Source organism: Mustela nigripes, chromosome 16 (genome assembly GCF_022355385.1).
Source record: "Mustela nigripes isolate SB6536 chromosome 16, MUSNIG.SB6536, whole genome shotgun sequence".
In the NCBI taxonomy this organism is placed as follows: Eukaryota; Metazoa; Chordata; class Mammalia; order Carnivora; family Mustelidae; genus Mustela; species Mustela nigripes.
The window spans coordinates 50,800,873-50,826,604 of NC_081572.1; the positions used below are offsets into that span (position 1 = coordinate 50,800,873).

General features: G+C 46.9%; 1 protein-coding gene across 4 annotated transcripts; it reads right to left on the minus strand.

Moving 5' to 3' along the window:
- Positions 1-4,654: 4,654 nt before the first annotated feature.
- On the minus strand, positions 4,655-25,700 carry CENPV (centromere protein V). Of its 4 annotated transcripts, XM_059379351.1 has the most exons (6): positions 25,256-25,700; positions 22,679-22,777; positions 21,479-21,548; positions 14,912-15,026; positions 8,095-8,163; positions 4,655-4,848 (listed from the first exon to the last, which is right to left on the minus strand). In XM_059379351.1, the coding sequence occupies exons 1-6, from the start codon at positions 25,651-25,653 to the stop codon at positions 4,688-4,690; spliced, it is 912 nt and encodes a 303-aa protein (XP_059235334.1). In that variant the 5' UTR covers positions 25,654-25,700; the 3' UTR covers positions 4,655-4,687. The 4 variants fall into 4 exon arrangements, with proteins under 4 accessions (XP_059235334.1, XP_059235337.1, XP_059235336.1 ...); XM_059379354.1 differs by lacking the exon at positions 14,912-15,026 and having other exon boundaries at positions 4,681-4,848; XM_059379353.1 differs by lacking the exon at positions 4,655-4,848 and having other exon boundaries at positions 7,810-8,163.
- Between the last annotated feature and the right edge of the window lie 32 nt (positions 25,701-25,732).

Sequence of the window (25,732 nt, forward strand, 5' to 3'; positions counted from 1 at the left end):
TAAGGAAATCAACAAGATAAACCAAGCAAAAAGTAGCAAGAGGAATTTAATGTGGATGAAAGAGAAAACAAATAAGAAGCTAGTGGAAAGGTAAATAAGTTTTCTTTGAAAAGCCAAATAAGCCAACACCTGGCAAAGCCAATTCAGTTAAAAAAAAGGAAAATGCAAGTGCTATTATTAGGAACAGAATGGATACTGTAGCCACAAAACTGGAAGAGACAGAAAAAAATTATAGGAGATGTTAATCCAGGTCCATGGCAACAAAACTGGAAAATCTGCAGGAAATGGATGACTTCCTGGTAAATTTTGGACTACCGCTGAACTCTACCATAATGTCATAAATAGGGTCCAAGCATATCAATTCCATAAAATGCAGAGTTGCCTCACTGCAAGATTAACGAAAAACAGTACTTTTTAGTCTTTCCAGGACTCGGGATCAGGCCACTTGGCACTACATCATCCGGGGTCCTAGGCGGAAGGGAAGAGCACCGGTTTAGCCCCGTAATTGCAAGGCGGGGTGGTAGGTGGGGAAGATGAGCCAGGCTCTGTGCAGGGTTTGGACCCCAGGGCAGACTGATGGTGGCTCTTTCCTTCCACTGGAAAGTCTCACGCTGTCCCTCACAGAGTAAAAAATGCCGTCCAGCTGAGCAAGTCCCTGAGGTGGTCACTTCCAAATCTCCTTACACGCTCACACTGCGGTACACCTTGGTCGCCCCACAGCTGAGAATAGGGACTAGGCTGGGACACCAACTGGATCATATCGGGTGACAGGACCCCTTATTCATGGAATGGGATGGGACTAAAATGTACTTAAAAAGTAAAAAAGAACGGTGGAGGGCACCTGGATGGCTCAGTGGGTTAAAGCCTCTGCCTTCAGCTCAGGTCATGATCTCAGGGTCCTGGGATCAAGCCCCACATTGGGCTCCCTGCTCCGCAGGGAGCCTGCTTCCTCCTCTCTCTCCACCTGCCTCTCTGCCTGCTTATGATCTCTGTCAAATAAATAAATAAAATCTTTTTAAAAAGAGAGAGAGAGAGAGAGAACAGACCCAATAACCATAGAAAAATTAGAAAGGTAATTATAATAGATTTTTAGAAAAGACTTATTTAGGGGCACCTGGGTGGCTCAGTCGGTTAAGTGTCTGCCTTTGGCTCAGGTCATGGTCTCAAGGTCCTGGGATCAGGCCCCGCATTGAGCTCTCTGCTCAGCAGGGAGACTGCTTCCTCCTCTCTTTCTCCCTGCCTCTCTGCCTACTTGTGATCTCTCTCTGTGTCAAATAAATAATTAAAATATTTATAAATAAATAAATACATTTTTACTTGAGAGAGTTGGGGGAGGGGCAGAAGGAAAAAAATCTCAAGCGACTGGGTGAGGAGCATGAAGACCTCCACGAGGCTAGATTCCATGATCCTGAGATCATGACCTGAGCCGAAACCAAGAGTCAGACGCTTAACCAACTGAATCACCCTGGCAACATGATAATAGATTTTTTACAAGAATTTGTTACTGTGGTATTTATTATGATGATCTGGAATCAGTGATCTTTGATGTTACCACTGTAATTATTTGGGGACAACCACAAACCGGGCCTGTATAAAATGGTGAACTTAACTGGTCCATGTTGGATATGTTCTGACTGCTTACTGCCTGGCCATTCCTCCATCTCTCACCCTCCTTTTGGCCCTTTCTAGTCCCTGACACACAGCAATATTATAATGAGGCCAATTAATAATCTTACCACAGCCCCTAACTGTTCAAGAGAAAGGAAGAGTCGCATGTCTCTCACTTGAAATCAAAAGGTATAAATGACTGAACATCTCAGAAGCTGAGACGGGCGGACGGGTAGGCCTCTTGCACCAGTGAGCCAAGCTGTGAACGCAAAAGGAAGGTTCTAGAAGGACATGAGACAGGCCTTACAGGGAAAGTGGGCTCTGATGTGATCTGGAGAGGCCTACCCAGACCCAACACCCCCTTCAGCCCAAGCCTAACCCAGAGCAAGGCCCTGACTCCCTTCAGTTCGGGGAAGGCTGGGAGGTGAGGAAGCAGCGGGACAGGCTGAAGCTGGCGGAGGCTGGTTCATGAGGACTGAGGAACCGCGTCATCTGCATACCACAGACAGGCAGGCTGAAGCAGCACGCGCTGACGGAGAGGCTGCAGCAAGTTCTCCAGAAGATTCCAGACCCTCGTCAAGCTAATAGGCTACACTAATCAACCACGCTAAGTAACGGACTCTCAAAACAGACGAAACCGCTTTTTGTCGGTGGAGACGCCACCCAGGACTGTCACGGCTGGAGAGCAGCCAGCACCCAGCTTCAGAGCGTCTGAGGTGAGGGCGACTCTCCTGCCCGAGGCTGAGGAGCTGGTGACTTCAAGTGAAGCCGACGCTGCGGGTCATTCCGAGCGCCCCGCGACCCTTAAGAGTTATGCAGAATCTACTCTGTCCGCATTCTAGAAAGGGAACAAAGCCTGGATGACAGCACGTCTGTTTACAACACGATTTATTGGATTTTTTATGTCCACTGTTGAGATCTCCTGCTCAGAAAAAAGATTCCTTTCAAAATATTACTGCTTTTTGGGTGCCTGGGTGGCTCAGTGGGTTAAGCAACTGCCTTCAGCTCAGGTCATGATCCTGGAGTCCCAGGATCAAGCCCCACATCGGGCTCTCTGTTCAGCAGGGAGTCCGCTTCTCCCTCTGACCTTCTCCCTTCTCATGCTCTCTCTCTCTTTCTCTCGCTCTCAAATAAATAAATAAAATCTTAAAAAAATATATTACTGCTGCTTGACAAGGCACAGGGTCACCCAAGAGCTCCGATGGCGACGGATGGTGAGACTTCCGCTGTGTTCAGGTCTGCTAACACAGCACCCGCTCTGCGGCCTGTGCAGCAAGGGCTCATTTCAACTTTCAAGTCTTTTTATTTAAGAAATAGACTTCAGGGGTGCCTGGGTGGCTCAGTGGGTTAAACCGCTGCTTTCGGCTCAGGTCATGATCTCAGGGTCCTGGGATCAAGGCCCACATTGGGCTCTCTGCTCAGCAGGGAGCCTGCTTCCCTCTCTCTCTCTCTCTGCCTGCCTCTCTGCCTCCTTGTGATCTCTCTCTGTCAAATAAATAAATAAAATCTTAAAAAAAAAAAAAAGAAATAGAATTCAGGGCACCTGGGTGGCTCAGTGGGTGAAAGCCTCTGCCTTTGGCTCAGGTCATGATCTCAGGGTCCTGGGATCGAGTCCAGCATCGGGCTCTCTGCTCCACGGGGAGCCTGGTCACCTCCCCGCCCCCACTCTCTGCCTACTTGTGATCTCTGTCAAATAAATATCTTTTTTTTTTTAAGAATTTTTATTTATTTATTTGACAGACAGAGATCACAAGTAGGCAGAAAGGCAGGCAGAGAGAGAGGAAGGGAAGCAGGCTCCCTGCTGAGGGGAGAGCCCGCTGTGGGGCTCGATACCAGGACCCTGACATCATGACCTGAACCGAAGGCAGCGGCCCAACCCACTGAGCCACAGACGCCCCAAATAAATATCTTAAAAAAAAAAAAAAAAAAAGACTCCAGAAGGCCCTAGCTGCCACAGACAGTGATTCCTCTGATGGATCTGTGCAAAGTAAATTGAAGACCTTCTGGAAAGGATTCATCATTCCAGATGCCATTAGGAATATTTGTGACTCATGGGAAGAGGGCAAAATAGCAACATGAAACGGAGTTTGGAAGAAGTGGTTTCCAACCCTACGGATGACTGTGAGGGGTTCGAGACTTCAGTGGGGGCAGTCACTGCAGATGTGGTGGCAACAGCGAGAGAAGCAGAGCCTGAAAATGGGCTGAGTGGCTGGGAGCTCAGAAAACTTTAACGCATCAGGGGCTGCTGCTTTTTTTTTTTTTTTAAGATTTTATTTATTTATTTGACAGACAGAGATCACAAGTAGGCAGAGAGGCAGGTAGAGAGAGAGAGAGGCAGAAGCAGGCTGCCCGCCGAGCAGAGAGCCCGATGCGGGGCTTGACCCTAGGACCCTGAGACGATGACCTGAGCCAAAGACAGAGGTTTTAACCTACTGAGTCACCCTGGAGCCCCCAGGGGCTGCTTCTTATGGATGAGCCAAGATCATGGTTTCTTGATGGGATCTACTCCTGGTGAAGATGCTTTGAAGATGGTTAAAATGACAGTAAAGCATTTAGAAAATTCTATAAAGTGGGGCGCCCGGGTGGCTCCGTCAGCTAAGCCTCCTACTCTTGATTTCGTCTCATGTTGTAATCTCAGGGTCATGGAGTCGAACCCCGCGTCAGAGCGTGGAGCCCGCTTAAGGTTCTCTCTCCCTCCGTCCCTTGCCCCCTCTAAATAAAAGAGAGAGAGAGAGAGAGAAGAATATTTCATAAGTTGAGTTAATAAAGTGGCAGCAGAGTTTGAGAGGACCGATTCTGACTTTGAAAGAAATTCTACTGTGGGTAAAATGCTATCCAGCAGCATCGAATGCTACAGAGAAATTGTTCGTGAAAGGTAGAGTCAGGCAACTGATGCGGCAAATTTCACTGTTATTTTAAGAAATTGCCACGGCCACCCCAACCTCCAAAGCCACCAGCCTGATCAGTGGGCAGCCATCAACATCAAGTTAAGACCCTCCACCAACAAAAAGAAGACAACTCACTGAAAACTCAGATGATGGTTAGCACTTTTTAGCAATAAAGAGTTTTTTGAAAGATTTTATTTATTTATTTCAGACAAAACATATGAGAGGGGGGAGGGACAGAGGGAGAAGCAGACACCCCGCTGAGCAGGGAGCCCGGGGCGGGACTCGATCCTGGGACTTCCCGATCGTGACCTGAACCGAAGGCAGACACCATCCAACTGAGCCACCCAAGCTCCTGCAATACAATATTTTTAATTAAGGTGTGTGCTTCTTTTCAGACATAATGTTAATATACATATTATAGTGTAAACATAATTTTATACACACTAGGAAACCAAAAAATTCATTTGACTCATTTTATTGTAGTATTCACTTGATTGTGGCTGTCTGGAAACCAACCACCAGTATCTCTGGGGTATGCAAAAATGTAAAAGAAAATACTGGCCAATTGAATCCAGCAGGACATCAAAAGGAATATTGTTCAATGACAGAGCAGGATATTATTCTAAAATGTCACAATGGTCTCACTTGGGGAAATGCATCAACATAATTCATTACAGCAACAAATTAAGAAGAAAAGCCATATTCTATTCTTTTATTTATAGGTGCTGTGAGATTAATAAAATTCAGTCACTGTTTCTGTAACAGCTTTTAAGAAAAACAGGAGAAAAGAATACAACTTAAATAAAGACTATGTACCAAGACCCAGCAGTCCGAAACTCAGTGGACTTCGGGGGAATGAGGCTATCATCATCATCATCACCTAAGTTGTTTTTCATTTTTGTTTTGTTTTTAAAGATTTTATTTCTTAACCCACTGGGCCATCCAGGCACCCCTCTTTTATTTTTTTCTTAAGATTTTGTTTATTTATTTATTTGAGAGAGAGAGAGAGAGAATGAGCAGCAGGGAGAGGGAAAGAGAATCTGAAGCAGATTCCAGGCTGAGTGCAGAGCCCCACGTGGGGCCGGATATCACAACCACAAGATCAGCACCCCAGCAGAAACTAAGAGGCGGACACTTAACCAGCTGAGCTACCCAGACACCCTGACCACAGTTTCTTAAATATGACAGCAAACGTACAAGCAGAAGAAAAAATAGAAAACTTGTGCTTCAAAGGACACCATCAAGAAAATGAAATGGAAGGTGCCTGGGTGGTGTAGTCAGTTAAGCCCTTCGGGTCATGATCAAGGGGTTCTGGGATCGAGCCCTGCATTGGGCTCCTTGCTCAGTTGGGAGCCTGCTTCTCCCTCTCCATCAGCCTGCCACTCCCACCGCTTGTTCTCTCTCTCTGTCAAATAAATAATATCTTTAAAAAAATGAAATGGGAGAAAGTATTTGCAAATCGTTTATTTGATAAGGATCTAGTATCCAAAATATATAAAGAACCCTTACAACTCAACAAAAAAAAAATAGGCAAAAGACATGGATATACAATTCTTCCAGAAGATATACAAATAGCCAACAATCACTAGTCTTGAACAAAATACCAATAACAACACAATGAGAGGGGTGCCTGGGTGGCTCAGTCGTTAGGCGTCTGCCTTCAGCTCAGGTCATGGTCCCAGGGTCCTGGGATCGAGCCCCCACATTGGGCTCTCTGTTCGGTGGGAAGCCTGCTTCCCTCTCTCCCATTCCCCCTGCTTATGTTCCCTCTCTCACTGCCTCTCTATATGTCAAATAAATAAATAAAATATTAAACACACACACACACACACACACACACACTATAAGATACTACTTGGCACCCACTAGGATGGCTATGATTAAAACAAACAGACTAACAAACACTGAAGAACAAGACTCGGTGAGCATATGGAGTGATGAGAGCCCTCATGTATTTCTGGTGGGAATGTAAAATGGTGTAGCTACTGTGGAAGACAATTTCACAGTTCCTTAGTAACTTCAAGATTTCCTATAGGACCTAGCAATTGCATTTCTAAGTCTATGAAAAATATGTTCATACAGAGACTTGTAAACGAGTGTTCAGAGCAGCCTCATTCATAAAACCCAAATGTCCATCCACTGATGAAAAATAAACAAAATATGGCATTTTGTTTATTACTCCGCCATAAAAAGAAATGAAGTCCCAACACACGCTACAATGAGGATGAACTTTGGAAACGTGATGCTGAATGAACACCAGACACAAAGGCCACATATGGTAGATTCCATTTATATGAAATGTCCAGAATAGGCAAATCTGTAGAGACAGAAAGAGATCAGTGGTTTCCAGGGCTTGGGGATTGAGGAAAGGAGTGCCTGCCAATGAACACAGGGAGATGAAAATGTGCTGAAGGTTGGACACGCTTGTGAATAGACTAAAACCCAGACCTCTGAAAAGGGTGAATTATGGTATGTGAATTATATCTCAGTTCAAGAAATAGTGTGAACATAAGATTACATTAAAATGTTCTAGTTCCCTCTACGATACACTTGGCATCACTCTCGGAAACTGGTGATACTTGTCTGACGTGCTAGCTTTGTAAATGCGAAGTAAACACGACAGACTACGAATCTTGTTTGTATTTTATTTCATTTATTTATTTATTTTTAAAGATTTTATTTATTTATGTGACAGAGAGAGAGACACAGTGAGAGAGGGAACACAAGCAGGGGGAGTGGGAGAGGGAAAGCAGGCTTCCCGCCAAGCAGGGAGGCTGATGTGGGGCTTGATCCCAGAATCCTGGGATCATGACCTGAGCAGGAGGCAGAGGCTTAACCTACTGAGCCACCCAGGCGCCCCTCAAAACAGTTATTTATTTATATAAAGATTCTAGGGGCACCTGAGTGGCTCAGTGGGTTAAAGCCTCTGTCTTCCGCTCAGATCATGATCCCAGAGTCCTGGGATTGAGCCCCGCATCAGGCTCTCTGCTCTGCAGGGAGCCTGCTTCCTCCTCTCTCTCTGCCTGCCTCTCTGCCTACTTGTGATCTCTGTCTATCAAATAAATAAATAAAATCTTTAAAAAAAAAAAAAAGATTCTACTTATTTATTTATTTGAGAGAGCATGAGAGCTGAGAAGGTCAGAGGGAGAAGCAGACTCCCCATAGAGCTGGGAGCCCGATGCGGGACTCGATCCCAGGCCTCTCAGATCATGACCTGAGCTGAAAACAGTCACTTAACCAACTGAGCCACCCAGGCGCCCAAAAACAGTTATTTAAAATGAAAAAAAAAAAAAAAGATATAAATACTGGAGTAAACCCATGTTGAACAGAAGAGAAGATCTGGACACAAATTCAAATTATCAAAAAACTACTCTATGATAAAGGTGATACTTTATTTTTTTATTTTTTTTGTTTTGTTTTGAAAGTGGGTCCCAGCATGGGACCCAGCACGGGGCTTGAACTCACAACTCTGAGATCAAGACTTGAGATGAGGTCAAGAGTCAGATGCTTGGGGCGCCTGGGTGGCACAGTCAGTTGCGCACCCCACTCTTGGTTTATGCTCAGGTTGTGATGTCAGGGTTGTGGAACTGAGTCCTGCCTCGGGCTCTGTGTCCAGGCGGAGTCCTCTTGAGTTTCTCTGTCCGTCCCTCCCATGCTCGCTCTCTCTCTAAAACAAACAAACAAACAAACAAATAAATAAATAAATCTAAAAAATCAAAGAAGGATCAGGTGCTTAACTGACTGAGCCAACCAGGCACCCCAATAAAGGTGGCATTTTAATTCAGTGAGAAAGCATTTTGTTGTTGTTGTTGTTTGTCAGTTTATTTTATTTTTATTTTCCTTTTTTTCCCTTTTTTATTATGTTCAATTAGTAAGAAAGTATTTAATGAAAGTGTGTGGTTGGTCAGGCATTTGGAAGAAAAAACTCCCTACCTTATACCAAATACAAAAATACCTCCTAGAAGAATTACAGATTTTCATGTAGAAATCAAAATATTAAAATAATACTTAGGAAATTTGGGGGACTAAATGCATATGTACCTTGAAGTGGGGCAGACCTTCCCAGCTAGGCTGGAAGCCTATAAGATGTAAAGTAAAAGACAGGTATTTCACAACAAAAAATTTTAAAATGTTACAACACTCAAATCCAAATGCCCAACGATAAACGTGAAAAACTCTTCAGCCTAAGTAGTAGCCAGAGCTAGCAAAGGAAAGCAAAAATGAAAATCCATTTTTCAGGGGCTCCTGACTGTCTCAGTCGGTAGAGCACGTGACTCTGAATATCGGGGCTGTGGGTTTGGGCCCCATGCAGGGTGTAGAATTACTTAAAAATAAAAATTAAAAAAGAAAGAAAGAAAATCCATTTTTCACTGAAGGTGGCAATTGGACTAGGGTGGGAGAGGTTTCTAGTAAGGAAATTGAAGACTGCAGAGGACATGAATAGGTATTTCTCTCTCTCTCACACACACACATACACACCGTAAATGGGGAAAAAATAAATCACACTACCAACAAAAGAAACACAAAAGAAAATGCCACTTTTCACTTTTCTATTGTGTGAAGATTTCTATAAATAATAATCCCCAGTGTTCTGTGGGTGAGGGTATGGACACATGTATGCTGCTGGAGAAAACACAAGATGGTAGAACCTTCTGGAAATCAGTATGTCAAAAAACATTCAAGATGTATGTATTCCTTGACTGGGTAATTCCATGTGCATGCATTTATTCTCAAGAAATAGAAACTAGGGGGTGCCTGGGTGGCTCAGTTGGCTAAGTGTCTGCCTTTGGCTCAGGTCATGATCCTGAGGTCCTGGGATTGAATCCTGCATCAGGCTCCCTGCTCAGTGGGGAGTCTGCTTCACCTTATGACCCTCCCCCGCCCCCCTTGGTGCTCTGTTCTCTCTCCCAAAAATAGTCTTTTAAAAAAAGGAATAAAAGACACCCCCCAAAAAAACCCAACATATATGTTTTAAGTGATACTACACACATTTCAAAGCATACACAGAAAAGAAATTTTAAAAGGATAAATTAAAATTCCAACATTTTCTTCACATAGATCAGGGGAGGGTTTCCTGGAGGGATACATCCCTGACCCTGGAGACCACCCATCTCATCTGTGAGTGGTAAAAAGCATCGAGGTTAGCTGGTGCATAAAAGAATGTGTAAAGCTGATGAATTCTGTGAAAAGTGACCCTTATGTCAGCCTTTATGGAGAGACACACAGAGCAGGATGGAATAGCCCCTGGGGTTACAGAACGTTTATGTTCTTGGGACCACAAGAGGTTGGGGAACAAATATATAGCTCTAGTTCTCAGGGGTCCTGGTCTTGGTCTTGGTCTTGGTCAAGGCGGAGTCCTACTTGTCCCCACTGTGCGGTTCTCACCCGTCAGTGGGGCTCCCGTCCCTTTTCTAACACTATAAAGAAAACCCACATGGAAAGTGGAGTCGGCAGTAATTAAAAGCTGATTAACATGTGGTCTAATTTTTTTTTGTTTTTTTTTTAATTTATTGAACAGAGACAGAGATCACAAGAAGGCACGGTGGCAGGCAGAGAGAGAGGGGGAAGCAGGGTCCCCGCTGAGCAGAGAGCCCCATGTGGGGCTCGATCTCAAGACCCCGAGATCATGACCTGAGCTGAAGCCAGAGGCCTAACCCACTGAGCCACCCAGGTGCTCCCCTTTTATTTTTACTTTGAATAGTGATTTTTTTTTAAGGGAGTCATTTATTTATTTATTTATCTAAGAAGGGCCCACACCCAAGATGGGGTCCTACCCAGGACCCTGAGATCAAGAGTCGTATGCTCTGGGGCCTGAGTCAACCAGGCTCCCCTAACATGTGGTGTAAGTAAGTGCACTGAGGAGAGGTCTCAGCAGTCTGGAATAGGCTAGGTGTACAGGAAAGAACTCTCGTTCATCAGAGCCCGTGAGCTCTGAATGCTCAAGTGTGACTTCCGCCCAGACCCAGGTCAGATAGCCACAGCATTGCTGCTGGAAGGAAACGCCAGGCAATAGCCAAAGCGTGCTCCCTCGGAACCCATAGGTCCGCCTGGAACCGGAGCAACCATAGAGGCTCATAGACAAGGCTGCCCTAACTCCCCTGGGAGGGGGTATGGAGGAACCAGCCTGGAGCTTCTTCTCATCGGTCACAAAAGCAAGCACTGGCCCTTGGGCCTCCCACTTTTAAAGGGAAGGTTGAGGGCGCTGACTCAGTGGGTTAAGCCTCTGCCTTTGGCTCAGGTCATGATCCCGGGGTCCTGGGATTGGGCCCCGCATCCGGCTCTCTGCTCAGTCCCTCCTCTCTCTTCGCCTGCCTCTCTGTCTACTTGTGATCTCTCTGTCAAATAAATAAATACAATTTATAAATAAATAAATAAATAAATAAATAAATAAATAAATAAATAAAGGGAAAATTGATTTCAGGAAAGAAAAGAAGAATCTGAAAGATTTCCCATCACTTGCATATCCACTAACTCAGCCAGTGGAGGCTGACTTGGGGAAATTCTCGGGAATGTTTAGAACCATTTCCTTCCTCTAGTGAATGCAGAAGACATACAACAATGATCCCCAAAGATCCAAGTATAAAAAGAGGCATAGGAGAGGATGTTCTCCGTCAATATTCACTAGAAAGGAGAAACTGGAAACTCAATTTTCCATGACAAAAAAAAAAAACCATGAACAAAACAACCAGTTCAATAAACTATATCCAGGGGCACATGGGTGGCCCCGTGGGTTAGAGCCTCAGCCTCGGGCTCGGGTCATGATCCCGGGGTCCTGGGATCGAGCCCCGCATCGGGCTTTCTGCGTGGTGGGGAGCCTGCTTCCCCCACTCTCTCTGCCTGCCTCTCTGCCTACTGTCAAATAAATAAATAAAATCTTAAAAAAAAAAGAAAATACTATATCCATATCATGCAATTCTGAGTAACCATCCATAATGAGGACATGTGTATTGACAGGAAAAGATCAAGAGGTCATTAAAAAGGCAGGCTGCAGAAAAGGCCCAGGATGATGTCACTGAGGTTTCTGAAAGGTCCACAAAAGTATGTGTTTTCATGCAATCTTGCAATAGGAAATGTAGATCAGGTACTCGTGTTTTCCCGGTGTAATTTCCAACCAGCTCATCATAGCCTTAAAGTGTCATCGGCCGACTTGGAAGACATGGTGACCACACAGAACCCCAGTCCCTCTGTTCTTTCCTCTCCCTGTTCCATCTCTTTGGCTAGTCTACTTTGCAAAGTCGATGCATGATTCATCAGTGTCCCTAAACAAAGAGTGAGTGTTTTTTAAGCACGTGCTATTATATACACACTCAGTGTTTGGGAGCGAAAGGAATGCTCTGGGAAAGTTGACTTAATTATAATAAACAGCAATGGGGAGCAAGGTTTTGGGGGGGTGGCACAGGGGAACCATTCAAAATGGGCCAGGTGTTCCTCATCCTGTTCAAAGCTATTTGGAGCCTCCCCAAAACCTGTAAAGTTCAAATTCCTGAGCTTAATATCCAAGACTGTCCACAGTCCAGCTTCCAGCACATTTTTTTAATCTCTTCTACTGCTTCCTCCCATCGGAAGGCTGCTGTCCAGTCTGGCCTTACTCTGGGCCCTGACCTCTGTTCACACAGTTACTTTTCCATTCGACCTTCCCAAATCTTGCTTCATGTGAAAACAGAGAATCCAGGTTGTTGTTTAATGGGTGTAGAGATTTAGTTCTGGAAGACAGAGTTCTGGAAGTTGGCTGCACGAGTGCGAATGAAGTCAACACCGTTCAACTGGACAGTTACAGGTGGTTACGGTGGGGGGTGCCTGGGCAGCTTGGTCCATTGGGCGTCTGCCTTCAGCTCAGGTCCCGGGATCGAGACCCTCATCAGGCTCCCTGCTCAGCAGGGAGTCTTCTCCCTTCGGCCCTCCCCCAGTTTGTGTTCATTCAATCCGTCAAAAAATAAGTAAAAAATCTTAAAAAAAAAAAGACAGTTAAGATGGTCAATTTCATGTTATAGGTATTTGACCCCAATTAAAAAAAAAAATCAGAAGCCGATTTACCTTAAAAAAAAAAAAAAAGGCAAAAAGAAAAGGGGCACCTGGGGGCCTCAGTCATTAAGTATCTGCCTTCGGCTCAGGTCATGATCTCAGGGTCCTGGGATCGAGCCCCACATCAGGCTCCCTGCTGAGCAGGGAGCCTGCTTCTCCCTCTCCCACTCCCTCTGTTTGTGTTTCCTCTCTCGCTGTATCCGTCAAATAAATAAATAAAATCATAAAGAAGAAGAAAAAAAAAACTCGTTAGTAGGTCCCCTGCTCTTCTTTATCCAGCCTTCTCTCTCCTCTGAACTCCTAGAGCTCTCATCTTTACAACTCACGTGGCTTTCGACCATGCACAACCTTACAGGTGTTTCGTAAATATTCGTCTTCTCATCTCTCCCCACCAGTTTGGTCGCACACATTTTTTTTAAGGACTTTTAAAAGAAATTTATTTATTTGACAGACAGAGAACACAAGGAGGCAGAGAGACAGGCAGAGAGAGGAGGAAGCAGGCTCCCTGCTGAGCAGAGGTTCCTGATCAGGGGCTCGATCCCAAGACCCTGGGATCATGACCTGAGCCGAAGGCAGAGGCTTTAACCCACTGAGCCACACAGGTAACCCTGGTCACATACATTGTAACAGTGGTGGATAAACATCCGAGACGAAATTGCCTGGCCTCAGGACGAAAATCAAAGCAGCAGAGAAAATGACAAACCACAGTGACTGCTTTCATGTTAAAAATATTTATTTTTCTAAAAGATCACACAAAAGTTGAGAAGAGAAAGGATGACTAGCCTACGTCAAAATTTGGGCTGGAAGGACGAAGAGCTGCCTAAAGAAGCTGGTGGCTGAGCAAACTGCGGAGATCAGGGTGGCCGCGGGCCGTCAGGACCAGTGGCCTGCGTCAGCCACACTCACGGGCACCACCAGCGCACGGCGGCTGGCTCCCACAGTTCCTCCTTTTCGGGACGGGAGAAGCAGGAGCTCACTCCTTAGACATGTTCTTGATGGTCTTGTGCTCCTTCATGGCCTTTTCCCAATCGGTCCCGTTGAACTCCTCGATGACCACACTCCGCACAGTGCCCTCATCCAGGCAATGGGGAGCGATTCCTGGCGGAGGGGACACAGAGAAAGGTCCCGGGTGTGAATGAGAGCGGCTCGCAGACAAACCCACACCTTCGAGCACCAGCTGCAATCACTGTTAAAGCTTAGAACCCTGCAACGGCAGCCTCCCGGCTCCCTTTCCTTCCTAGCTCTCAGGGGTCAGACTCCCCAAGCCGGGGATGCCAGGGCTGGAGAGCACTCAGTACCACGCTGAGAGCCCACAGTACCAAAATCCAAGCCTAGAGCAACCTCAGACTGGCAGTGTGAAGAATTCACCGGCCCCGTCCAGGGTTTTGGTAAAACTTTCTAAGTATTAAACACTTGCCCGGCTTTATAGGATTTTCTACTTTCCAAAAGCCTTTCTTGAGTCTTAAGACAGGCAGGAAGGCCTCCCCACGTGGCGGATGAGGAACCCAGAGGAGCTGCTAAAGAAATGGGGTGGGATGGGGACGCTTGGCTGGCTCAGTCCACGGAGCACGCAACTCTTGATCCCAGGGTGGTGTGTTCAAGTCCCACATTGGTCGTAGAGATTGCTTTAAAAAAATTTTTGGGGGGACACCTGGGTGGTTCAGTTGGTTACACATCTGCCTTCAGCTCAGGTCTTGATCCCGGGGTCCTGGGATCGAGACCTGCATCAGGCTCCCTATTCAGCGGGGAATCTGCTTCTCCCTCTGCCTGCGGCTCCCCCTACTTGCACTCGATTGTGCTCTCTCTCTGACAATAAATAAATAAAATCTTTAAAAAAAAAAAAGAAAGCAAAATTTCTTGACTGTCACTTTTTACACCGCAACTGGTGTCATTCTGAACAACCATCTGAGGGCTGTTTACTGGACTCAGATCCAAGTCGGACCTGACGAGGAGAGGCTTGGGGATTCTCACTGTTTACATTTTAAACAAACTGAAAAAAAAGTTTTTTTTAAATGCAATCATTTTTAACACCATTATCAGTACTCCTCACTCTCTGAACCATCCTCGGGGTGAAAATCCGCTCCCCTACCACCCTGTCCCTCCCCTCCAACCGGGCCCCTCCCCTGTCCTCCGGGTCTACCCCTCCACAGTCAGCACCCAGCAAATGAAGGCAGGATCTGGATGGGTGACCAGAGCCGATCTTCTAACCCATCCCTGGAAAAGAGCGTTGCTGAAGAGCCATGTGCTTCTGAGACCCCCAGTCCACAGCCCGGCCTAGCAAGAGGCAAGCGGGATAGGCCAGCGCCCAGCCTAGCAATTGGCCAATGAACCCAGGGCGGCCGCAGGTGTCCCCATGTCCCCTACGGCATGGGCAGCCAGCTTCCTTCACTCACCAAAGCCTCCAGGGTTGGAGCGCGGAGTGTAGAAACTCTGGACGCCGCACCTCTTACAGAAGGTGTGCTGAGCTTTGTGCGTGTTGAACGTGTAAGTGGTTATGTTCTCGGCTCCCTGCAGAGGAACGGGCGAAAGAGAGGTTCCCTTTTGCAAAGAGATTCTTTCTCTTTTCTTTTCTATTTTTTCTTTTTTTTTTTTTTTAAAGATTTATATTTATTTATTTGACAGAGATCACAAGTAGGCAGAAAGGCAGAGAGAGAGAGGAGGAAGCTGGCTCCCCGCTGAGCAGAGAGCCCGATGCGGGACTCGATCCCAGGACCCTGAGCCGAAGGCAGCGGCTTAACCCACTGAGCCACCCAGGTGCCCCTCTTTTCTTTTTTTTTTTTTTGGTCATAAAAAAATCCACTCTTTTAAAAGGCTCCATGGGTAGGGGACGCCCTTCTATAGGGCTCTCCGGGTTTTGAGGACATGTCCAGTCTCCCACAGAGACAGAGGCATCGCAAGGACAGGGACCCGCCCACGCTGCCCAGAGCCACCTCAGGCCGGAGCACAGAGGCTCGTGGTTTCTCTTAGTCAAGTGCACACAGGACGACTTAGCCTCCAGCTGTCCCAGCTCCTCAGCAAGGTAGCGCGACCTGTCCACTCCAGGGGGTAAAAACTGAAAATGCCTGCCTCCTAGGCCACAAAGGGGAGACAGGTGACCCTAGCGATGGGCTCTTCATGTCCCCCAACAGCTCTGCCCAGGATCTGAAGACAACTATTGACTATACTTGAATCCACGTATAAAGGACAAACAAGGAAAAGAGTATTCACCAGAGGGCGCCTGGGTGGCTCAGGTCATGATCCCAGGGCCCTGGGATGGGGCCCTGCGTCAGGCTCCCTGCTCAGCGGGAGACCTGCTTCTCCCTCTCCCACTTCCCCTGCTTCTGTTCCCTCTCCCGCTCTCTCTGTCAAATAAATAAATAAAATCTTAAAAAAAAAAAAAAAGAAGAAGAATATTTGCCAGACATCATGGTCACAAGGATCATTTCCTTAATGGAGAAGATAAATGGGTAACTGGGCAAAATGACAGAGCAGAAGGAAAACAAATCACTCTTTCACCTACGAAATGATAGGCACACTCAGAAACGGCAATGAGGTTTTTTTTTTCACTGTCAGGAGGACACAATAAAAAACAGTTGGACAAACAGTACATTCTCCAATACTGTAGGAATATAAACTGGTAGAATTCGGCAACATCTACCAACATTTGAAAATGTACACATCCTTTAACACAGCAATTCCACTTCTAGGAGTTAATCCTACAATCAAACCTCATACGTGTCCAGTGACATGTATACAGACATTCCAGCACTGTTTAGAACAAGCCTAAAGACTGGGAAAAACTGGAAACAGCTGTCAATAGAAGACTGGTCAAAGCAATGATGGGCACTCACGAAACTGGGATACTCAGAAACTTGAAACCTTTAAAAAGATTGAGACAGTTCGGGGCACCTGGTGGCTCAGTCCGTTGAGCGCCCAACTCTTGGTTTCGGCTCAGGTCATGACTCAGGGTTGTGAGATCAAGCCCCATGTCGGGCTCCACGCTCAGCGCGGAGTCTGCTTGACATTCTTTCTCGCTCTCCTCCCCCACCCAACTTGCTCTCTCTAAAAATAAATAAATAAATAAATGAAATCTTTTCTGTTTCTCGAGGTCCCCCTCCCAGACCTAAAGAATCCGGAGCGGGGCCCCTAACACGCCGTCCACATAATCATGCACTCACTGAAGGTCTAGAGCCACTTCTCTAACATAAATCTCAAGTATCTATTTTCTTTCCACCTCCATGTCCACCACCCAAGCCCACGTTCCCATCGCCTGTTGCCTGGCCACCCCAGCAACCTCCTAACCACCCACCTGTCTCCGTAGCTACCTCCCCACACTGCAGCCAAGCCAGCTTTTAAAACGCTAAAGCAGGGTCACCTGGGTTGCTCAATGGGTTAAAGCCTCTACCTTCTGCTCAGGTCATGATCTCAGGGTCCTGGGATCAAGCCCAAATTGGGCTCTCTGCTCAGCAAGGAGCCTGCTTCCCTTCCTCTCTCTCTGCCTGCCTCTCTGCCTACTTGTGATCTGTCTGTCAAATAAATAAATAAAATCTTAAAAAATAAAACGCTGAAGCAGGCCTTGTCACCACCCTGCTCAAAACCCTCCACGGGCTTCGAGATTAAAAGAATAAAAAGCTGTATCGGGGCTCCTGGGTGGCTCAGTCAGTTAAGCCTCCAGCTCGGGTCATATCCCTGGGTTGTGGGATCGAGTCCCGCATTGGGATCCCTGCTCAGTGGGGCATCAGAGGGACCCTGCTTCTCCCTCTCCCCCTGCCCTTCCCCCTATGCTCTCTTTTTCACTCTGCTTTCCCTCTAATAAATAAACAAAATTTTTTTTAAAAAAAGCTAAAAAAACAAAAACACATAAACACACCCCTTCAACAGGCTGGGGCCACGGGCGGTGCCGTAGAGCACCAGGAAAATGCACTGACGAGCAGGCCCAAGGAGGGAAAAATGGGAAAAAAGTACCAATTCCGAGACCCAAGAGCTTAAGGCTGTTACGTGGTGGCACCTTCAGGAACTATCGGTCTCCGGCGCTTGGGGCGAAGCTGAACTGGGCCACAGCCTCTCGCACGCTTCTGAGCAGAACACACTCTGGCTTTATGGGGAATATGGGGACCAGTGTGTGGCCCAAGGGCCCCCCTTGTCCGCCAGGCACCCACACAAAGGATCAACGGGCAAACAAAGAAAAGGAGACAAGGTGGCCCCAAGTGTCTAGGATTAAATCTCACTCACTAGGAGAGACCAGGACTCACACATTCCTTCACTCAGTTAGGGGCTGATCTATTCAATGCCAAGCCTGCGAGGCCAGGGGCTGGTCAGATGTGACAGAAGATGGCACTCCGAGACCCCATAGTACATCTGTCTCCTCTATGAAACACACCATTACAGCAAGGGCACAGCAAAGCGTGTTGTGCCACAATCGAGGCAAGGGGAACCCAGGATAGAGTGAAAGCCCCATATTAGTCCCATATTAGCGACAGAGTACCAAAAGCCTTTTCTTTTTCTTATTTTATTCATTTGTCAGAGACAGCGAGAGTACAAGCAGGGGGAGCAGCAGAGGGAGAAGCAGGCTCCCTGCCGAATAAGGACCTAGATGTGAGGCTGGATCCCAGGACCCCAGGATCACAATTCAAGCCAAAGGAAGATGCTTCACCGACTGAGCCACCCAGGCACCCCAAAAGCTTGTATTCTTTGACCAGCGACCCGAACGAAATAACTTCAAAATTATCAGAGACTTACGCATAGGGAGGTTCACCACAGTGTTGTTTATAATTGGGGAAAAAATGGCACCCGACCTAGAAGTTCAAACATAGCAAACTGTTCCTGGACACTCACATAAGGAAATATGCTTTTTTTAAAAAAAAATGCTGCAAGTACAGGAATAAGAGCATAAATAAATTAGGAAATGATTGCGGGGTGGGGCGGGGAGGAAGAGATCTGGGGACTGAGGGAGAATGGAGGGAAGATTTGCTTTTGTACCTTTCAAAATCTGTACCAAGCATAAGAAAACTCCTTGGAATAATAAAGTTACCATTTTTTAAATCAGCAAGACCCATCAGTATGCTGCCTACGAGACTCACTTCAGACCTAAAGACAGATGCAGATGGAAAGTAAAGGGATGGAAAAACACTGACCGTGCAAATGGAGGCAAAAGGAAAGCAGGGAGAGCAATGCTGACATCAGACCAAACAGACCTGAAAACAAATACCATTAAGGAGAGACGAAGGACGCCATGTAATGACAAAGGGAACAATCCGACAAGAGGATGTAACGGGGTTGCCTGGGTGGCTCAGTGGGTTAAGCGTCTGCCTTCAGCTCAGGTCATTGATCTCAGGGTCCAGGGATCGAGCCCCACATCAGGCTCTCCACTCAGCAGGGAGCCTGCTTCCCCCCTCTCTCTGCCTGCTGCTCTGGTTACTTGTGCTCTCTCTGTGTCAAATAAATAAATAAAATCTTAAAAAAAAAAAAAAAGAGGATGTGACAGTTGTAAATAATATACCTAACATGGGGGCACCTAGATTCATCAGGAAACCATTAAGAAAATTAAAGAAACAGACAATAATACAGTAATACCAGGGGGCTTTAACCCCTACTTCCATCAATGGGTAGATCACCCAGACAGAAAATCAACAAGGAAACAGGAGGTTTGAAACATAATTTGAGCTAACTGCAGTGAGTCTACCACTGCACCTCGATTCTCTTCTACGGATCCACATCTCTTTCTGACCACTCCCTTGATGACCATGTCCATGGAAGAAGCTTCCATACCGAGTACAGTTAGTTTCTCTCACTTCACTGTTTTCTGTGGACATTAATTTAGCTATTTTGGGGCCTGTGTATTTCCAAGTGAATTTTACAGTAATCTTGGGGCACCTGGATGGCTCAGTCGGTTAAGCAACTGGCTCTTGGTTTCAGCTCAGGTCATGATCTCAGGGTCGTGTGATCGAGCCCCACCTCAGGCTCCACACTCAGCGGGGAACCTGCTTGAGATTCTCTCCCTCTCTGCCCCCATTCCCTGCTCATGCTCTCTCTCTTTCTCTCAAATAAATAAATAAATAAATAAATAAAGTCTTTAAAAAAAATGGATAGTAATCTTGTATATGTCTGCAAAAGCCTTCCTGGGATTTTGGTAGAAATTGTATTAAACCCATAAACAGTTTGGGGAGAACAAACATCAATACTGCGTTGGATTCCCAGTCTATAGACACATGGTATCTACCCACTCATTAAGTTCTTCTTCAGGAACTTTCTTGGCTTCCTGTAATACTCAGTACAGAGATCAAGGACATGTTTTGTTAGCTGAACACCTAACTATTTAATTTTCTTTGCATTACTTGAAATGGTATGATGGTAGGATGCCTGGGTGGCTGTCATTAACCGTCTGCCTTCAGCTCAGGTCATGATCCCAGAGTCCTGGGATCGAGTCCCACATCTAGGTCCCTGCTTGGCAGGAAGCCTGCTTCTCCCTTTCCCACTCCCCCTGCTTGTGTTTCTTCTCTTGCTGTCTCTCTATCAAATAAATAAATAAAATCTTTAAAAAAAAAAAAGAAAGAAATAAAGAAATGGCACCTCGGTTTTAATCTCAGTTTCCTAGTATTCATTATTGGTATTAGACATGCACTTGATTTTTTAAATTGGGATATAATTCACATGCCATCAAATTCACCATTTTAATGCCAGGCCGGTGGGGAGGGGGGCAAAATGGGTGAAGGAGATCAAAAGGTAAAAAGTTTCAGTTATAAAATGGCATGGAGGGGTGCCTGGGTGGCTCAGTCAATTAAGTGTCTGCCTTAGGCTCAGGTCATGATCCTAGGGTCCTGGGAGCCAGTCCCACATAAGAATCCTTACTCAGCAGGGAGCCTGCTTCTCCCTCTCCCTCTGTCCCTGCCCCCACTTGTGTGCTCTCTTTTGCTCGTTCTTTCTCTCAAATAAATAAAGTCTTTAAAAATAAAATGGGGGGGGGTGCCTGGGTGGCTCAGTGGGTTAGGCCGCTGCCTTCGGCTCGGGTCATGATCTCAGGGTGCTGGGATTGAGCCCTGCATCGGGCTCTCTGCTCAGCAGGGAGCCTGCTTCCTCCTCTCTCTCTCTGCCTGCCTCTCTGCCTACTTGTGATCTCTCTCTGTCAAATAAATAAATAAAATCTTAAAGAAAAAAAAGTCCTTGGGACGCCTGGGTGGCTCAGTTGGTTGGACGACTGCCTTCGGCTCAGGTCATGATCCTGGAGTCCCGGGATCGAGTCCCGCATCGGGCTCCCAGCTCCATGGGGAGTCTGCTTCTCTCTCTGACCTTCTCCTCATTCATGCTCTCTCTCACTGTCTCTCTCTCAAGTAAATAAATAAAATCTTTAAAAAAAAAAAAAAAGTCCTCATTGCAAGAAAAAAAAATGATTTTGTAATTAATTACATTTGGTGTCAAATGTTAACTAGACTTAATTGTGCTGAACATTTTGCAATATATACAAATATTGAATCATTCTGATGTACCCCTAAGAGTAATAATGTTACACGTCAGCTGTTCCTCAAGAAAATTTTGAATTCACCATTAAAAAAATTTTGTTTAAGTCATATATTCTTCAGTGGAAAATAATAAAAGTCGGTCATAGAGCAGACCGAAAGACAAAATCCTACTTCGATAATGGCATATACAATATCATCATTATTATTTAGCTCCATTTACCAGGTAGAAAATAATGAACAAGGATATATACCCAAATGAATCAGCGGTTACTTTTGGTTGATAGGATTTGAGTGATCATATTATTTTTTGATTGTCTTTTAATGTTTCCACAGTACTATCAAATGTGCATCCAAAATATAAAGGGGGGGAAATAACATGACCTTGCAGAAATACGCATGAAACCCGGGATGACAAGGAAAATCGAGGAAGAGATCCTGCTCCGCTCCCTGCCACCTGCCCGCACCCCCCACCCCCGGGCACCTGCCAGAAGCCAGGGGCTCCTCACGCCTGCTCTCAGCACTAACCTTCAGGAGCTTGAAGCGAGAAGCCGGGACAATGAAGTGTCTATTCTGTTTCTTCTTGCAAATGCTGCAGCTACAAAAAGACAGAGGAATTCCAAGGCTGTGAACAGCACCAAAAGCTCCAATGGGGCCCCATCCAGCCTGTCCGGCCCCGGCCGACTCCGAGGGGAAGCCCCTTTTGGCACTGGGAAAACCAGGCCCATAGCAACCACATCCCTGCCAAACCCCCCCCCCCCCCCAGTTTATTACAGTGAAGGGAACTGTTAAATTCTAGAGATGCTTACAAAACAAGTATCAGGCATAGCTACAGTCTGAGGCCTCTGGGATACCCACACCAAAATGCACAAGGAAGGTTCCGTTTCCCGCTTCCCATCTCTGTAATCACAGAAAGCCTAGCTCCGAGTCACATGGGCCCTCCAAATTATCACCTTTGGGATGAAATCTAAACCCTCTTCTCAGTCCGCCTTGACAAAAATTCCTGATTTCATACAGAGTTCTCTAACAACAGGACTGGATCCCGGCGAACCATGAGTCATATGCTAACTATTGGTTCAGGAGTCACTGTCCTTGTTCTATCACAACGCCTAGGAAGGCGCTCAAAGGAAACCCTCCACAGATCCTGGCAGAACCATCTGCCTCATGGAGAACAGAGCCAGAGGGCCTGGAACATGGTAAGCTCCCCGGGATGCACATCCTCCGCTCATTTCCCCTTCACCTGAGCCCAACTCTGGACCCCTAGGAAGACTGTGCCCACCCAAGGCTTCCCATTCAGTACCAAGACTGACCTAAGTCCAGCGACCACCACTCCCCGTCAACCCACCGACGGTATGGTCTGGGGTGACGTTGAGTGGCAGAAGCTGGGGGACCTTACTCTGTATCCCTGGGGGGCTCTCCTGTAGAAATGCTCTCTTTCACACACACACACACACACCACCCCACACACCACACACACAAACAGCGGGCCAAGTTATTTTTAGGCCCCCCCCATGTTTTAAAAAATCTTATTACTGAAAACAACTAGCACATACAAAAGGAGAAAAATAAAAAAGAACAATGAACCCTTATGTCCCTGTCACCTGACGCCAACAACGATCAGCTCCCTGATGCTGTTTCATGGGTACCCTGACTCCCCAGATACTGCTTGAGGTGACCCTGTTTTAACTAAGAAGTCCTTTCCAGAAACTTGGGGAGAGAAACACTCACTTGCAGTCGAAGATGTGCAAGTCGGCCGAGGCCCAAACTTCGAAGCGAATAGCTCCACAGTGGCAACCTCCCGTATGCTTCACCAGGCCCTGGTACTCACTAAATTAAACCCCAGAAAAAAAAAAAAATCAGAAAGATAAGGATTTCTGAAGAACAACAACAAAAAAAATCAGAAAGATAGGGACCTCGGCGACCGGCACCTGCTGCTTCTCTCCTTCCTTGTTAGAAGAAGGAAGCAAGATAGGACAAAAGTCTTCTCTACACGACGGCCCCTTCCACGTATTTCTGCTTTTGAGGCTGGACTGGCAATTAAATAAATAATAGAAATAAATAAAAGAAAGGATTCAGAGCCTTTTCTCTGACCTCTCTTTTTTCTTTCTCATATTCCATTAAGTGGTGAGAAAGAAAACATTCCAGATACATGGTACATGGGAGTTGGGTGAAGGACCTAATCCTACCACTTAAACATTGTTGTTTGCATGTCAAAAACCTACTAAGAGTTTTTCGGAGCAAGGCACCGGAGAGAGAGAGCAGTAAACAAGGTACAGCAGACCTGGTTTCTGGTCTTACCAACATCATGCAGTCATCAAACAAATTACCCAAGCAATCTTTAAGGGACTGTGATAAAGGCAGCACAGGCTGTTATGAAAAAGTAAGACAAAGCGCCCTGAGTCTGGTGGTTTGGAAAAGCCTTCTGAGAAAGGCTCTTGGAATTTTGCTATATTCCCCTCCAGGATTTTGCATAAACAGGGCTCTTTACAGAGCTATACATACACATTACACACTATTTTAATCCTCTTAAAACATACATAAAACCAGACCCTTAGTGGAACATTATTAAGTCTGAAAAATGTCAAACTGACCTCCAAAAGGGCTGAACCCTTCTCAATAATGAGAGAACATTTCACTGCACCTGCTCAAGCAATGATTACCAGAAAAATAGCTTGCAGCAGTTTTAATTTGCATTTTTTTTTATTATGAAGACTGAATGTCCCCCTCCCCTTTCCTTCCAAGTTGAATCGGTTTCCTTGATGTATTTAAAATCTTTTCTGCATACACAAATAATGCTCGTTGTAAAAAAAAAAAAAATTAGAACATTACAATATTTGATGATGTTAAAAAGGAAAGGGATCCACAGTTAACTACTAGCTATGTAATCCTCCAGACTTCTTTCTATACAATAATAACAACAAAAACAGTGCAGAGTTATACATTCTTTTTTGCATATAAGCTGAGTGAGCAAGCTCTGGTTCGTTATTTAAATAAATGTATGCACTCACACCTATCTGATAGGTTAAAAAAAAAATCTTGTCTTTTATCATGTAAAAATCTTTTTTCTTGACCATTTATCAAGTTTGTTTTAAAGTAAAAATTTACTTCAAATTTGAGTTTTACATTTCTGAGAATCTTTATACCACCTACATTTATCAACTGGTGGCTCACCACAGGGGCTCAAACATATTTAATGATGAATATTAAAAAATGTTCAGCCCCTAACCCAAGATAAATCAGAAAGTGAAGCACACAGGAAACCAAGTATTTTATCTCCGAGAAGACTCATCCTAACTAAGAGAACTTCTTCCGGATTAAGGACAAAGGAACGTTTTTGTTCAAGAAGAGGAGTTACCCTCAGATTGTTATGCAAGTGTGGGTTATCCTTGTTTTTTGTTTTTCTTTCTTTCTCCTGTGGTTTTGATCGCTCCTTGGAATTCACAAAAAAAATGGGCGCATAGATAGATTATTGGGGCACTAAAATATTTTTCTGTAGCACAACTGTTCTACAGGGCAGGGATCTAGATGCTATCACATTTGGAGAAAAGAGGGCGGCCTTTGCCAGAGTTAATAGCTCATTTCGAACATCCCAGACACTCTGAAATCCTCCCCTGGCGATCTAAGGACCTGGATGGAGGTTCTTCTCCCGCAGGAGCAAAGCTGGGAGCGAAGGAAAGCGGGCCACCCGGGAGCATCACTCGGCGGAGAACCAAGGCCTCCCCCTCCCCCTCCCCCTGGGTACCGCGCCGCTGCTCAGAATACCGAGCATCTCTTTGCGCGCGCTTCTACCCGGGATCAATGCCCCCTCCCCCGCACTCCCGCTCCCTCCGAGGGAGCGCCGGGAACAATAACGGGATCTCGCCTCCCGGTGGGTTCAAAACTATTCAAGCTTTTCTCCCCCTCTCGCCCACTCTCCAAAAAAACACGTGCGCAAATATAAAAAGGGAGTCAGGTAGGCGCAAAGTCGTGGGGTTTATCTTCCTTTCACTGGGAAAGGCCCCCGCGCCTTCCGCGCTCCAAGAGGAGAGATGACTGTCCCCGGGACAGACCCTTTGTGTCCCAGGACGCGGCGCGGCTCTCCACACGCTCCGGGGGCGCAGCGCCCTGTCCGGTCCAGGGCCGCACGGCCGCACCAAGGCACGCGGCCGTGCGAATGAGGGACGCGCCCGGGGCTAACGCTGGGCCACGCGTCGGTCCCGGTGCGGGAAAGAAGCAGACTGGAAAAGCTGGCCCGGCCCGCGCGACAGCCGCTCCCGCACTGAGGGGGCCCGCGTGGCGCCGGCTCCCGTGCCCGGCCGCACTCACAAGGTGTCCAGCAGCAGCTTGGCGGCGCCCTCGAAGGTGAGCCTCTGTCGCTTCTGGAACGTCTCCCAGCGCTCCCGCTGGTCGCCCAGGTCAGGCAGAGTGGCAGCCGGGGTGGAGGGGGTCGGCGGCGGCGGCGGCGGCGGCAGCGGCGGCAGCTCCGGTGGCGGCTGCCCGGGGCCCGCCTCCTGGGCCCGCGGCGACGACTGCCTCGGCCGCCGCTTCGCCGACGGCTGCCTCGCCGCCGCCCGGCTGTCGCCCCCGGCCTGACCCGCGGAGCGCCGGGCGCGGCTGGCGCTGGGGGCCGAGGGGGCGGCCGCGGGAGCCCCGGAGGTACCGGAGGCCCTGGGCCGCTTCTGCCCGCGTGGCTTAGCGGCCGCGCTGCTCCTCGCCCGCCGCATGGCTCCCGCAGCCGGGCGCGCAGGCCTCAGCGCCCGCGCGTCCCCGCCGCCCCGCGCGCGCCCCCGAGCCGCCCCGCGC

Excerpts from the sequence above, each read along its gene's own strand:
- CENPV (XM_059379351.1), bottom strand. The coding sequence starts at position 25,653 with ATGCGGCGGGCGAGGAGCAGCGCGGCCGCTAAGCCACGCGGGCAGAAG. Across the intron at positions 21,549-22,678 it reads TTGCACATCTTCGACTGCAA|CTGCAGCATTTGCAAGAAGA; the intron begins GTGAGTGTTTCT and ends GTCTTTTTGTAG. Across the intron at positions 8,164-14,911 it reads CTCCAACCCTGGAGGCTTTG|AGAGAGAGCGAGCATGGGAG; the intron begins GTGAGTGAAGGA and ends TGTTTGTTTTAG.